Source organism: Heloderma suspectum, chromosome 14, assembly GCF_057233095.1.
Source record: "Heloderma suspectum isolate Gila_16-S chromosome 14, 16-S_ref, whole genome shotgun sequence".
In the NCBI taxonomy this organism is placed as follows: domain Eukaryota; kingdom Metazoa; phylum Chordata; class Lepidosauria; order Squamata; family Helodermatidae; genus Heloderma; species Heloderma suspectum.
In genome coordinates, this window is record NC_139471.1 from 4,410,017 (window position 1) to 4,425,273 (window position 15,257).

At 49.7% G+C, this 15,257-nt stretch overlaps 1 protein-coding gene across 1 annotated transcript in view; it reads right to left on the minus strand.

Moving 5' to 3' along the window:
• Nucleotides 1–436: 436 nt before the first annotated feature.
• GPR107 (G protein-coupled receptor 107) overlaps nucleotides 437–15,257 on the minus strand; it is a 63,801-nt gene continuing 48,980 nt past the window's right edge. Inside the window, exons 15-18 of the mRNA XM_084821054.1 lie at nucleotides 14,822–14,871; nucleotides 12,073–12,156; nucleotides 9,766–9,890; nucleotides 437–1,512 (exon numbers count right to left, since the gene is read on the minus strand). Coding sequence (XP_084677180.1) covers nucleotides 1,416–1,512; nucleotides 9,766–9,890; nucleotides 12,073–12,156; nucleotides 14,822–14,871 — 356 coding nt within the window. The 3' untranslated portion in view covers nucleotides 437–1,415. The remainder of the gene's footprint in view (nucleotides 1,513–9,765; nucleotides 9,891–12,072; nucleotides 12,157–14,821; nucleotides 14,872–15,257) is intronic.

The window sequence follows — 15,257 nt, forward strand, 5'->3', positions numbered from 1 at the left end:
CATTTAGACACAAGGAGTGAGCAAAGGAGAGGATGCACTTTTGACAGGGTGCAGCCGAGTGAATTGCTTGGTTGTGTCATAGGGTTAGAGTTTGTTTGGGCCATTTTCTTGACATATGAGAGAGAGAGAGAGAGAGAGAGAGAGATTGAGATTGCACTATCTGGCGGTCTGCTCCCTTCGTACATGGAGCCCAACAGCAGGGGCCCCTATCCGAAAGCACACCACGGTTCTGGAGAACGCAGCTCAGTCTGGAACAACGGAGGGGAACCCCCAGCCCACAGGGGGTCTGGCAGCCTCCGCGGGTGCTGCTTGCTCCCCAGGACCCAGAAATACAACCGCTTCACCGATCCACTAGCTCAGAAATCCCGTCACCAGCAAATTGTATATTTTTCTTTCAGGGGGTGCTCTGTTTTGTTTTCCCTTTTATTCTCTTTTTGCAGGGGCACAGAATCTATAAGGCCTAACCACGCCACTTTTCAGCAAAGTGCTGGGGGGGGACGGGGACGACAGGACAGTGTGGGAAAAAACGCAACATTGATCCCCATTTCATTGTACACCTTCAGAAACCTTTCAGGTAAATGCATAGAGTCAACAGGACCACGTTTGGGCCCATGCCGTTATGGACTGGTGGTGGGGGAAGTGGAAGGGAACACTACTACGAACAACTCTTGCTGTCTGGTAGCCATTTGGTCTCAAAGAAACGTTTCTAGTTCTATCTGGGGGCAGAATGCCTCTGCCCTCCATCCAAAGGACAGGAACAAAAAGAGCCTCAAGTCAGCAGAAAACGTACAAACCGCAAAGGAACACCCCACCCCGACCACATACCTCCCCCATCGCATTGTTAATCGCCCAGCACAGAGTGTTACATTGCAGCTTTTTGCATTTCAGAAGGCATCATTATTCATATATATATATATATATACACACACACACACACACACACACACACACACATACATACATATATATATATATAAAATAATTTTTACATACACAACTCTTATCGTGTTTTTTCACATTTGGAAGCAGCGTCTCAAGCTCAATTGCAAACAATGCTTTTCAGAGTCAAGCTTCAAAAAGGAGGGGTGGGGCAGGGGGAGAACAAAACAACAAAAGGTGGAAAAAAATTAGCCCACCACCCTATCCAGACAACGTTCCTTGTAGGCACCAGAACAGCCCAAAATCCTGAAAGACGGAGGAATCCGTTTGGGTTTTTCTTTTTTTCGTAGCATTTGGTCTCCAGCACCTCCACCCGCCCCCGACGCTATTCTGCAGTTTCCACATCAGGAAGCTGAGCTCGCTCCCTTTCTGTTGAGGGAAGTCAAAGCTCAATAAATTAGAGTTCATCTGAAAAGTGCTGCTTTGTCCTAAGGGGTGGGGGTGGGGAGAGGGAAGAGGGGGAAAGGTTCAGTCCATCACGCAGCGCTTTCTTTCTCGCCTCGGGACTCTGCCGAGCCGTTCACCACCTTCTTGACCTTCTTCATGCCCTCCATGACGCCTGAAGTGGTCACCCTGCGGGAAAGAAAAGGGCAGGCATCCATCAGGAACAAGGCGGGAAGCGTCACTGCATATGATGACCACCAGACAGAGGCATGGCTAGGCGCATAAAAGAATCAGGGGCCCACAGGAAAGAAACCAACCTTTGCTAATGTGCATCTTATATATGCAAATTTATAAAGAAATGACAAGAGTTTATTTAAATTTCACAGGGGGCAAAAAGCCCACACCACATCCCAATCTACTCAAATAAAATAAATTCTTCATTTAATTTGCACCCTGAACCCAGTTCATCCCAAACCAACCAAAGGAAAATCCCCCCCCCACACACACACTTTAGCTTAATTGCCATGCAAGGGATTTTTTTTAGGGGTGTGTGTTGAAACATGTGGGAAGGGGAGACTGAACCCCTCCCTCCCCAGCTGCAATCCCTCTTGAAAATCGTCCCCCTCCCATGGCAAATAAGTGGAGAAAAAGACTCTTCCATTGGCACCAGTGCAGACTCAGGACTCTGGGGAAGAGATCCGGGGCCCTGGGGCACAGATTCAGGGCTGGGGGAGATAGTTTGCCCCTGGTTCCTAGGCACAAATTAGACGAGATGAAAACTTGCAAGATATAGGCAAACTATAATATACCTATATTAGGCCTTTGGCCTAATGTTAAAAGCCCCCTGCAAGCCATCAGTTCAGACCTCTGGCAAGGCTGATGTATCCTATCCCAGGCAGGATCAAAGAAAGGGGGAAAGACACACACACACACACACAACGGGGGGGGGGGGCCTGAATCTGGTCTTGTCCACTGCCGGCTTCAGCCCCACGTGCTGGCAGGATGTGACCCCCTCAGCAGAGCGCATTTTTCTAAAGGACTCACATGGCAGCTTCTGCCGTTTCCCCCCTACTTTTGGGGGTGCTGGCTGAGGACTGTTTGTGCGTGGCGTGCGTGCGCTCTCCCAAAATCACAAAGCTGCAGAAAGCCACAGAGGGGTGGAGGGGAGTGGCGGGTTTGCCAAATGCCAGCAGAGCCTGCATATTATAGGATGCTTTGCTGTAATTAAAGAATGATGAGCTGGGAGAAGGCTTTTGGCAATGCGTGGTAGGGTATTTAAAAGAGAAAGAGAGAGAGGGAGAGATTTTATATACGTTGAGGAGGAGGAAACGGAGGAGGAAACAGCTAGGACAAGACCAGCTTCTCAGCAAGACAGTTGATTCTCAGCAGCCTGCATGGCTTCTGGGCACAGTTCAAGAAAAGCCATTGACTAGAAAAAGAAAAGCAAAGGAAAAGAAGGAACAAGAAAAGGCGCAAAACTTTGGTGTTTGCATGTCCTTGGATCTCAGCAGAACTCCCCAACTTGTTATAACTCTCTACTCAAAATGCCTTTACTCTGGCCAACAACAAAATGCAACCAAATTCATCAAGGCTTTGAACAATCATCAAAAAAATGATTTAAGGCACAATCCTATGCACGCTTAGACCAAAAAACGCCCTACAACTCCCGGCCTCCCCCAGCTGTTACTGGGTTAGTACACCATGGCAAGCCACCACCCCTGCAGCAGCCATTTTGCGAGAGTGGCCACAACAAGCTATCAAAATTCCAGATGTGCTCACCAACCCAAAACGCTGGGGTCCCCTGGTTTATGTTACTGCTATTTAACACTTAGAACATTTTTCGTGCCTCATAAACAGTGCAGCGAGATCAAACATTAGACAATCCCCGTCAATCGCCTCAGACCGATATTGGTACAGTTCCTGTAGGAGTGTCTGGAGAACTGTCTGGCCCAGTTTTATGGGCTCTATTTCGATCAGGGCGGCCTGAGGATGCTGACCAGGTGCATGGACAGGCCCAACCACCTGCCTTCTCAACCCTGGGCCTTCTTGGCTAGGTACATTGGTCTTGGGTGACCAGCCAGATGGGCGATTAATAAATTTCATAATAATAATAAAAAAAAATACATCAAGCCAAAGGGGGTTGACTGGGTGGGTTCAGGTGGTTATTAATGCCGCGTTGAACTGCTGAATTTGGGGACCAAATTACTTGAAGGGCCACCTTCTCCCATATCAGTCTGCCCAGACTTCAAGCAAGAGAGACCCTTCTCATCTGCCCACCTTTGAGGGCAGTTAGGTGGGCAACTACACAAGAGAGGGCCTTTTCTGCAGCAGCCCCATACGTCTGGAATAAGTTGCCATCAGGGCTCCGCAAGACCCCATCGGAGCAGGCTTTTAAGACTTCCTACTTTACTCCGGCCTTCCCCTGATTTTTTATCGGACTGGGTTGCATCTGCAATTGGGTGTGGTGTCTTATGCTGGCATTTGTTGTTTTTTGGAATGTTTGCTGTTTTTATTATGTGAATTTAAACTGTTGTATGCCACCTTAGGAGGCTTTCTTAGGGGGTTGGACTCAGTGGCCTTGTAGGCCCCTTCCAACCCTACTATTCTATGATTCTGCCCTGAAAGGCAGCCAAGAAATATTTTAAATAAAGAAATAAAGTGAAGGAGGGAGCAGACCCCTTCCACCTTTAAGGAGGCGGTTGTGAGGCCACTTCTTAGGAAATCCTTACTGGACCCAGAAGATTGCAACCACAGCTGCCCCATTTACAAATATCCCTTTTTTGGTGCAAGCTGCTCAAGAAGGCGGTGGTGCTGGTTCAACTCTAAGCACTACTGGGATGAAATGGATCGTCTAAACTGGGGGGGGGTCCCCCCAAAGGATCAGTGGGCACATTTGGAGCTTTGAGAGTGTTGTGGGTGCTCTCATAAAATGGCTGCCATGATGGACATTGCCAGCCACAAAACGCTCATTTCCCAGAAGGCACATTGGCGAGACTAGAAGAAACATAAACTGCCCAAGAACCCAAGTCTGAGGCAGAGGTGGGGTCTGAGTTCCAAAACACAAAAGCCGTGCTTTTGAACCCAAATCAAGATGGTAAATGGATGGCGGCACTTTGCTTGGCAGCAGGCCAACCCCCCAGTTCAAGATAACTTAAAAAAAAAAAACCTTAGGAAATAAAATAATTATCAGGAGAGGTGGGAGGCAAGAGAGGTTTCCACAAGGCACATTGGAGCCTGTGGGCATCATATCCTAAACCTCTTCCAATCTGGGTTTTAGACCCTGTTTCATGTCCTGTTCAGCTCCGTTTTTATTGCTGCTGGTGCCCTAATTGCATTATCGTTTTATCGCTGCTTTCAGAGGTTTATGTTTCCATGTGGTTAAGGCACCTTTGCTGACAGTTATTGATAGGATGGTGGGATATGAATATTGGAAACAGATAAATAATGCTCAGTCAGGTCACGCACTTCCCAAGTTGAAAGGAAAAGGTCTCCACAGGGCTGTATTCTATGCCGGACAGCAGATTTTGTGGCGGTACGGCCACCCGCCAGAGGAGGATCAACGGGCCGCAGCTTGGGCAAAACAACTGGGATGCGGCAGGTAGTTCCACAGGGACAGCTAGGAAGTTTTAGATGCTGGGCGTAATGGTTTATAGGGGGTGTGGGCTTGTGCAGCCTTCCCCAACCTGGTACCCTCCAGACTCCCAGAATGGCCTGGCCACCATTTGTTTGCCAACTCTGATTTAAAGGGAAAAAAGTGCTCTGAGCATGTGCAGTTTTGCATTTTAAACTCACTTAAATTGCAGCACCATCCTTGCTCCAGGAATAAATTGGAGTCTGTTTCTGCTGCCCTGATGCCAAACACATGCACCCAGTTTACTTGTCACAGCTACCCAGGGTTGAAACCAAGGGTGCAGAACCCTTGGGCCGAGTTCCATTTCAAAGAAGCTCTTGGGGGCCACGTTTCAGCAGTGGGCAGAGCCAAAGGAAAAGGGGCAGAGCCAAAACGGAAAAAGACCAGCCTACTTTAGCTTGACATTCTTACTGCTGGTAATTCAGCCTTAGGGGAGGCATTTCAACCTTTCAGGATGGGGGAAAGAAAACGACACAAAAGTTGGGAAACCACCAAACAAATGGTGGTTGGGGGAAAGAGGGTGGGGCCAAGGGAAGGGGGCGGGCCAGTGGGGAAACCCTGGAGGGATAGATTGGCCCTGGGGAATTAGGCAACTCCTGGGAGTCGCGTCCTAAAATTCCTGGGGACCTCTTTGGCCCAAATGCATCTTAGCTTGCTGATGAATCTCTGCCCAATATTGTGCCTCTGTTGTATTGTGCAGATATTTTCCTACCTCTCTCATAATACTAAGCCCAGGGTCAACCTGTGAAGCTGATCGGTGGGAACTCTGCTGTAGAACAGCCTCCCTGCTCCGAAGGCGCCTCCTCCCTCCACTGTCACCACCTCTCCCTTATTCCAGCAGGCTATACTAAGGGGAAGGTGAGTGGGCAAGCGGGGCCATCCCAGCAGCCCTGCTGACTTAATTCCCCCCCTGTTCATTTTTCCTTGCATGTCATGTCTTTTCAGATGGCAAGCTCAGCAGGGACGGTCTCGCTTTACTGAATGCTTGTAAGCTGCTCTGCGAGCCCTTTCGGCTGAGGAGCGGGGTAACCCCCCCACACACACCTCAAATAAATAAACACATAAATAAATAAACCCGCAGGCCATTCTAGTCAGACGACTACAGCAAGCCATGATCCTCAGTATCTGAAGGCCTATGCGGAAGGCCTCATCATGCCTAGCAGGCCTACCAACTTCCCTCAGTCCTGGGGGAATCTCCTTTGCCCCGTCTCTCTGTGCTTCCGGCATTCCAGCCTACCATCATACGTCTGTCTTCAACCAGCTCTCTAGCCCAGCGACCTCAGCCCCGCCTCCAAGATGCTTGCCGCCCGCAGCCTGGACGCTTTTCCGTCAGCGACCACAACACACTACTTTGTGTCCTGGAGGATAAGGCCACCAGGGGTTACTAGTCCTGAAGACTCCATGCCACTCCCAGTGTCGGAGGCAGCATGCCTTGGTGCAGCAGCTGCCGGGGAACATGAGCGGGAGGGTGCTGTTGCACATGTGGCCTACCTGTGGGCTTCCCGTGGGCAGCTGGTTGGCCACTGTGTGAGCATACTGCTGGACGAGATGGAGCCTTGGACTGATCCAGCAGGGCTCTTTTGTAGCTCTAATAAAAACCTCCCCTTTCCTCCTCTTGTAGTCCCATTTTTACAGGGAGATAAAATCCAGGTCAGCACAACAGGCATAACCAAGGCCAAACCAAACCAAACTTCACACACATTAAAAATTACATTAATTCGTTTCTCCCCCTGCCCAACCCCATGCTGAATTTTTCATGGCAGAATCCATGTCACACACAATACATTCTCAGTGGCGCATCTGAACCATGGCTCTGGAACTCAAGTGCAGATGATTATTTTTTTGGGGGGGAAGAGAAGATAGAACAGGGGATGTTTCTGTTGGGAATCTCCCATCATTCCAGATTATGTCTGGGCAAAACAACTTTCTGAGAGAGAATTTCTCATTTCGTTTAAGAAGCCAGACCACATGGTCCTGGTAGCCTGTCAGACTCCGTCACGGCTGGGCAACTTTGGGGGTGCGCTAGGGGCCCAAGTGCAACCTCCCCCTAGAGGCTGCACTACAGGCTGCCAAATGTTGGCAGTGGCAAAATGCTTGGCGGCTTGCGGTTGAAGTCCAGGACTGTGGAACTCAGGACTGTGGCTAAGTAAGGGCCTTGCTTAAGGCATGTCGCCCACTCTTGGTCTAAGTAAGCCAGTGTCAGGGTGGACACTGAGCCCATAGAATCCCAGAGTAGTTCTGATGCGGAGGAAGAGCAGTTGCTCCTTCGGAAGAGGAGCGCGCTCCTTTTTTCCTAGGACCAACAGCTGACGGAGATTCCTCCCACCCACATTCCTAGTTTAGAAAGCAGTCCAGGGAGTGACTCAGCACAGATAGCAGACTGGGGGGGGATGCGCGGCGCAGACGCAGAGAGCGGCGCCAAATGGTTCGCGCTCAAAGAACGGTTGCGCCCAGAGGACCCAAGGGAAAAAGGGAGGGATTCTCCCTAGTCCTTATATTCAGGGGTCTGCCAGTAATTGCCTTTCAAACGGGGACCAACTGTTCCAACTTAGGGCATAGGGATGCTGCTGCTCAGATCTAGTTGCTACCTGTAGAGTTATTAAGTTGTAAATGAAGAATAAAGCTTTGAAAAGAATCCCTTTGTCTGTGTCTGGACTTGGCTACTGGATTAGACTGAGAACGCCCTCCAAGGAGCCCTTGACAGCCAGGCAGGCAGGCAAAGGCAGTCCGAGAGTCCCATCTGTGCTTGGACTGAGGAGCCAAGCAAGAGCTAGCAGCTTTATAGGGCCTGGTGAGGTCCAATTGGCCCTTCGAGTCACCTGACATTTGGCTGAGGTGGCATCCGCAATACCAGTCTCCGGCCACTGGTGGTGCTGAAGTGCAGCCAAGAGCAAACGAGCACCTCCCTCCGCTGGTGGCGCAGGGAATAAGACAGCCAGGGGGTAACACTGCAAGCATCAGGAGGGGAGATGAGTAGCCAATACAGCGAGAACACCTCCTAGGGATGTTGACCGAGGCAGAGATCAAGTTGTCAGATGTCCTGTTTCCAATTACCTGCTTGACTCCCCCACCACTAGTACCAAACTAGGCAAAGCTGCACGGGGGGTTAGTGTGGATAATATACACTGGGGTGGAGAAGGCATGATCCTCCAGATGTTTCTGGACTGCAACTCCCATCAGCCCCTAGCCAGCACAGCCAATGATGAGAGATTCTGGGAGTTGCAGCCCAGCAATATTTATTTGTTTGTTTCTTTGCTTTGCATCCTGCCATTCTATCAAGGAAAATGGCACTCCAGACAACATGTCCCCCACCCTGGATATACACAGTTCCTTAACCATTCTTCTGGGGTCTCCAACGCTGTGTCCACAGATACCTCTCACTGCACCTGCCAGACTCTCTGCCCCACCTGATGTTCATTTTAGTTTTTATTTCTTAAGATTTGATTTTTTAGAAGCCTTTTTTAAATTGCCGCCCTCCAGCACCATCTTTGTTTGGGTTCAAAAAAGAATGGTGTTGTGTTTTGGAGCTCAGACCTCACTTCTGCCTTGGACTTCAGTTCTTGGGCAAGTGACTTTTCTTTTTGTCTCCCCAGTCTGTCTTCTGGGAAACGAGTGTTTTATGACCAGCCGTGGTAGCCAAAACACTCTCTCGGAATTCCAAATGTGCCCACCAACCTAAAACAGTTGGGGACCCTGGCCATAGCGAAAACCCCAGAATATGTTGGAGATTTTAAGCTAGAATTTCTCTCCCTCGCTGCAGAGATTGGGATATTTTTTGCTGTCAACACTCCTACAGGGGCCTGAAGAACTACAAGATGTGTCAACGATCTTTAGTGCAACGTCGCAGGAAAAAGAAAAAATGCTTTGAGGGATTTACGGCCTGGTTTCCATCCCTACCGACACACATACTGAATGCCCCCAAATGGAACACTTTATCTGCAGCTGGTTCAGCATTCTCGGAAGAGAAATCTAACAAATCAGCACTGCCAGGAGCTTAGACGAAGAGCATTTTCAAGAGAGGCTGTGCTTCCCAGACGTCTCGATGAACCACCCTTGTCCAGGAACGCAAACCAGCGAGCAGACTTTGATCCCAAGCAACATTTCACATGGCACAACCCCAAAATTATTTGGAGACGTGGGAAGGCTCCAGTCAGTAGATGGGAGTCGAGGAGGAGACCCGAACTCAAATCTTGGCACAGCATTTGCACCCTCACCTGACTCATCAGGAGGGCTGGGGGTGGGCACAACACAGGTATTGCTGTAAAGCATTTTGTGCTCTAAAAGCAGTCGGTCCCCTATGAGGAATGGTTACAACGTCTGTGGGTGCCTTCTGCCCACAGACACTGCCTGGCTGCCTGCCCCTCCTGATTTTTATATCAGTTAAGGTTTTTTAAATTAAAGCTTTTTTTAACTGGAAGGCAGGCATGTTGCAAAGGCAAGTGCCACCCTCCAGCGCCATCTTTATTTGGGATCAGCAGAGTGGCTTTGTGCTCCGGAGCCCAGACCCCACCTCCACCTCAGACTTTGTTTTGTGAGCAGCCCTGCCCACCACGACAGCTATCTTGTGAGACCACCCATGACACTCCCTCAAAATCAACAGACTGAAAAAGGTTGGGGATCCCTGACTTAACGGGGGATGGAGCAGATCACATGGCAAGGATGGACCCCCCCCCCCCGAAAAAACCATGGTAAATGCTTCCAGGTCAACATGCCTTGCTCTGTTCCACCTTTGCATTTCACAGCAAGCCCTGCTGACTTTGCATAAGTTTGGCCCAACGCCCAGGCGATCCAAATACAAAAAGTTCCCTTACACAGATTCCATGTCCAAGTTATCATCATCATCTTGCGAAAGCTGCAAGTAGGGGTTGTCGGAGGCAGGTCGGAACTTGTATCCAGTTAGGACGAAGAAAACCAAAGTGGCCATCTCATCCAGCAGCTGCAACCGAAAACAAGACACTTGGGCAAAAGCTGCTCTGCAGAACCCCTGACCACCTTTACCCACCCCCACCCCACCCCACCCCAATGGCTAGATAGCATCACCAATGCAATGAATATGAACTTGAGCACACTCCGGGAGAGAGCAGAGGACAGGAAAGCCTGGCGTGCTCTGGTCCATGGGGTCACGAAGAGTCGGACATGACTGAACGACGACAACAACCCCACCCCACCAGTGTGGTCCTTGCATATTTCCCCTTCATCAGTTCAGTCACCAGGAAGGATTCTTATACACTCTACAAGTAAAGCTGATAGCATGTTTCTCTCTTTGTTCTTACAACCTTGCAAGATAGGCTCATGTTCTCATTCTTCTATTGTGCATGCGGGTGGGCTAAAAGTTGGCAACTTTCTCATAATACTAGAATGCAGTGGGGTCATCCCATGAAGCTGAATAGTGGGAGATTCAGAACCAATCAAAGGAAGGACTTCTTCATGCAGCGCAGAGTTGAACCAGGGAAGTGGCTACTACAAGATGGAGTGATGGCTGCCAGTATGGATGGCTGTAAAAGGGGATCAGGCAAATTCATGGAGGAGGCTATCAGTGTCTACTGGTCCGGATGGCTATACGATCCTTCCAGTTGCTGGGGAACATGGGCAGGAGGGTGCTGTTGCACTCATGTCCTGCTTGTGGGTTTCCCACGGGCAGTTGGTCGGCCATTGTGTGAACAGAACGCTGGACTAGATGGACCCTGGGTCTTATCCAGCAGGGCTCATGATGGGGCCTTCGGTGTAGGCCTTCAAATACGGAGGATCGTGGCCTGCTGTAGTAGTCTGGCTAGAATGGCCTGCAGGTTTATTTATTTATTTGAGGGGGGGGTTAATCCCACTCCTCAGCCGAAAGGGCTCGCAGAGAAGCTTGCAAACAATCAGTAAAGCAAAACTGTCCCTGCGGAGCTTGCCATCTAAAAAGACACGACATGCAAGGAAAAATGAACAGAGAGGGAAGAGGGAAAAAAATTAAGTCAGCAGGGCTGGTGGGATGGCCTTGCTTCCCCCCTCACCGTTCCCTTAGTACAGCCTGCTGGAATGTATGTTTCATGGCAGCTTCTGAGAATTCAGTTACACGGGACAAAGGGAGGGGAAAGGAATGATCAGAAGCAGGAACACAAAACAGAACAAAAATAGAGGAGCCCTGTATTGAAGGGTGGGGAAAGCCTTGGCCCTCCAGATGATGTTGGACTACAGCTTCCATCATCCCTGAACAATGGTCGTGCTGGCTGCGGTTGATGGGCCTAGTCCAACAATAACTAAACGGCCACAGGTTCCTCACCGTTGTCCTAGATTGAGAAACAGAAACCAATCGGATATATAAGTAGGGATGTACAGGTTTTGTTAAATCTGTTCTGTGTTTCACTGATTGTCTATTGTTGTGCCATCCGCTCGTTGGCAGAACTGGGTGGGTTTTTTTTAAGGTCATACGGAAATTTCGCCCCACTTGTGCATATGCAAATTTGCACAGGTTCCCCCCTGCCCCAAGTAAAAAAAAACCCTGGTTGACAAGTCCACATGAAAAAGCTCATTCGCTGCAGAATGTGCAGGTAGGATTCACAGAAATATGAACTCATTTAAATCCGCTGAGGATTTCTCCGACATTCCTATGTATAATTATATCACAACACCTAATGTATAAAGCATATGTCTGAATGGTAATATAATTTTTATATATATTATATAAATGAGTTTGCAATATATCCCATTCATTTAGGCTTTTCAACGTAGGAGGTGTTCTTGCTGCTGGAGCGTGTGCTGTTTTTGAGTTTAAAGCCAAAAAAAAGGCAAGTCACAGCTTTTCCTGCCGCTTTCTGCTCTCTTGAGTATTATCTGAAGGGCATTTCTTGCATGTTCCAAGATCAATAAAGCAATTACTTTTCAGTCCTCGTGTATATAATCCAGCAACCCTTCTGGAGAAACCCATGAGGGTGTGGAGGGAGGAGGGGGCGCCTTTCAATGACAAAAAACACTAATATTGCAAACTTGGCAACCACCACCAGAGAGAGCTAAGAATTGTTGGTTTCCATGAAAGCTAATTTGCCATGTGAAGCAGAAGGCTCGAAAAGATTTTTATTTTTACGTTTAGCTGCAGCTTGGAAAGGAATGCACGCGGGGGAAACGGAGACTGGTACCTGATAAAGCCATTTCCACTGGAATGGAACAGCAATCTTGATCAGGATGGCGATGATCCGTGTGAAGTAAATGTAACACACAATCTGCAGGCAGAAGAATGGAGGGGAGGGAGGGGACGGAGTCAGCAGTCAGAGAGACGGAGGTGGAAGCTTCAGGAATTAAAACCCACAAGCGACAAAGATCTCGGCTGGGAACGACTCACCCCATTTCGCGAAGGTGGAAACGGGGGAGGACAGAGATTGATCTCCGCCTGACAATTCAAGCCACAGCGAATCAGCCCAGGACCAAAGGGACAGATCCATTTATGTCTGAGGTCCGAGGGTTAGGTTCCAACTTCTGGGAAGAGAGGGAACCTTACACCGCAAATCCTTCTGCCAGAAAGACAAGGCCCCTACACCGGTTTATTTAGCTTATTGCAGATAATAATCCACCCCTCTGGCTGACAACTCTACGAGGCTTTCGTGAGGCATTCAAATGGCCTCCCACCCTGGCACTCACCTGCGCTGTAGGCCAAGGGAAGGCAAACTGCAGCCCGCAGGCGCAATTTGGCCAGCAGGGAGTTGGGTACCCTCCAACGGAAGCTGCTGGTCCCGATGTCAGTGGGGTGGTGAATCCGCTCCAGGTTTCAGTCAGAACTCTAAAGGAGCTCTCCAAAGCGGAGCTCCTTTAAACCCTGAGCGGAATCACTGCTCCACTGACATCAGGGCCAGCAGCCTCCATGAGTACCCTCCACTACTCTCCCCCTTCCCCAAGTCACGCCCTCTGGCCTGGAGGTTTGGGAAGGAGGAATCCCCCAGTATCTGATCTCTGATGGGACAGAGAGTGGCGCAAAGGGAGATCAGAAAGTGCACGGGGATTTCCCCGGACTAAGCCGGGGCGGGGCGGGCAAGACCCGGGCAAGTCCCTTCCGACACCACTTGTGCTCTAGGATGGAGGCATCCAACTTGGCTGGGGCTCACAGGAGCCAGTCCTGTCAGCCCTGGCTGAGCCCCTTCCCACGCTGGCATTGAGATGGGAGCAGCGTGGGAAGGAGGCACCCAAGCCAGCTCCTGCAAGCTCCGGCCAAGTCCCTCTCCCTCAGCAGACAGGGGCACTGAGCTCCTCGCCTCTCTCTGCAGGGAGAAAACAAAAATGTGGGCAGAGCTGGATGATATCACAGGAGGGGCTTTGGGGCGGGACTCTGCCCCCTTGACATCATCCGCCTTGGTCCAGGGGTGGAGCAATCCAGCCCCCAGACCGGAAGAAGTTGCTCGCCGTAGGTGATTCTCTAAGCCTGCTTGAACAGTCCGCATCTCATCCCAGGCGGTGACCCCAAGCAAGACTCTACTTCTGTTTTTTGCAGGGAGGGCAAGAAAGGCCATACCGCTTTGAGAGGGGAATTAACTCTCCTTGCGACGCCTGGACAGAAAATCCGAGATATACAATCCCCTCTGAGGCTGCGAGGGATAGTAGGCAATGGAGGGAGAGCGGAATCCAGAAAAGGGGCTCTTGTCATCCCTGCAGAATACACAAGGACAGCCTAACACGGGGCAGAAAGCTCTCCCCTGGTAGTGTTCAAACCATGAATTCAGGTAAAGTGCTCTCTGCTTTCCTGGATGGAAGATTTTAAAAAGTTGTATTCCATCTACGACGTTGTATATGCGAATCCAGTGGGGTTGAGGATATTGATCACTATCTCCTTCATTGCCCCCTCTATGAGCCGCCAAGAGCCAAATTCCTCCAGTATACTCTTAATTCTTTGGAAAATAGATCCCCTGTGGAACAGGTTTACTCTTTGCTGGCAGGTAATGATGATATTATGCTACAAGTTGCCAAATTTGCTTGTGCTGCCAGGAAGCTGAGGGCAAGGCATTTAACTGCTCTTGCCAGCCAATCTTAGGAGAAGGCTTGTGCCTACGGTATTGTCCTGGGGGAAAGTGTCATTTTCTTGTTTTATTATAAATATTTTAATTCTCCTCCTTTGTATTCTTACTGCAATGTATTTTATCTGTTTTCTTCTTCTTCTTCTTTGTTTCTTACTCTTGTATTTTAATTGTTATTTTAACTTGAAATTGTGATGGCCTCTGGCTTTAAACAATAAAGATTTGTACTTGTACTTGAATTCAGGTACGGAGATACTTTTTTGGTGGGCTTTCTGGCATTTCACGTTTGATTTTGAAAATGCAGGCAGTGAGGAAGAAGGGCGCCATGTCACACTACAACAAATCTCCAATTAAGAAGGGGAAAGTAAAACCTTAGCATATCCTGGGTGGGCCTGTGGAACAGTTAAGAGTAGCGCAGCGTAAGCAAGAGACTCCCTCACTATTTGAGAGCGTCTGGAAGGGCCTGCTGTGTAGCCGAAACATGGGCGGGAATAATAAATGCGTGTGCATCTGTGCCTGACTGGAATGCGGTAAGAACCGAGGCGGGTTTCCACCTAGGAGATAAAATGGGAATACTTGTGTGCGGTGGCGTCTTCTTGACAATTGGGATCCCTCACTTTTCAAAGACTGGAGTCGCTTGCTGAGTGAGTTTGTACATAATCACGGTCTCCCAAATTTCATCAATCCCCCGCTGTTTAGAACGTTGCTTGGGAGATTTCCAATTATGGGCTATATTTAAAGAAGCGCCCGTGCGGCTCCCCTCCTCTCTGCCTCGTCTTCCCAGCAAAGGCAGGAGTGGGCTGGGCCAACGGCTGCTCTGGTGGGGGCAAAGCGTGCCGCCGCCCTCCGAGGCCCGGCTCACAGCCGCTCACGCCAAGCGTCTTACCATGACATAGTAGTGTCTGAACAGCTTCAGTTTTGCTAGGTTGATGGCAGCTGCAGAAAGAGCAAACAGGGGAGAAGGTTAGCAATGGAAGGCGCAACTCGCAAAATGGTGACTGGCGAGCTGTAGAGGAGGAGGAGGACGCACTGATGCAGCGCTTTCCCAGCATTCCAAGGAACAGCATTCTCAGAGGCTATCTGTATTGGGGGGAAGACCCCCCGGCCCTTTGGGCCAAAAGCAAGCGCCCCAATTGGGCCCATGGAGCCATGGGCGCCTCCAGGGGTCAGGGCTTACTGCCTGGAGGAACCTCCACTGTCATCCCCACTGCAGATTGGAGAAGAGCAGGGCTTTCCCTGTGTGCCTCCAATGGGATTCAGTTCTACATGGCTGTGTGCTTATGACATTTTTATCCCACCTATTAGCCAAAGCTCTACATAGA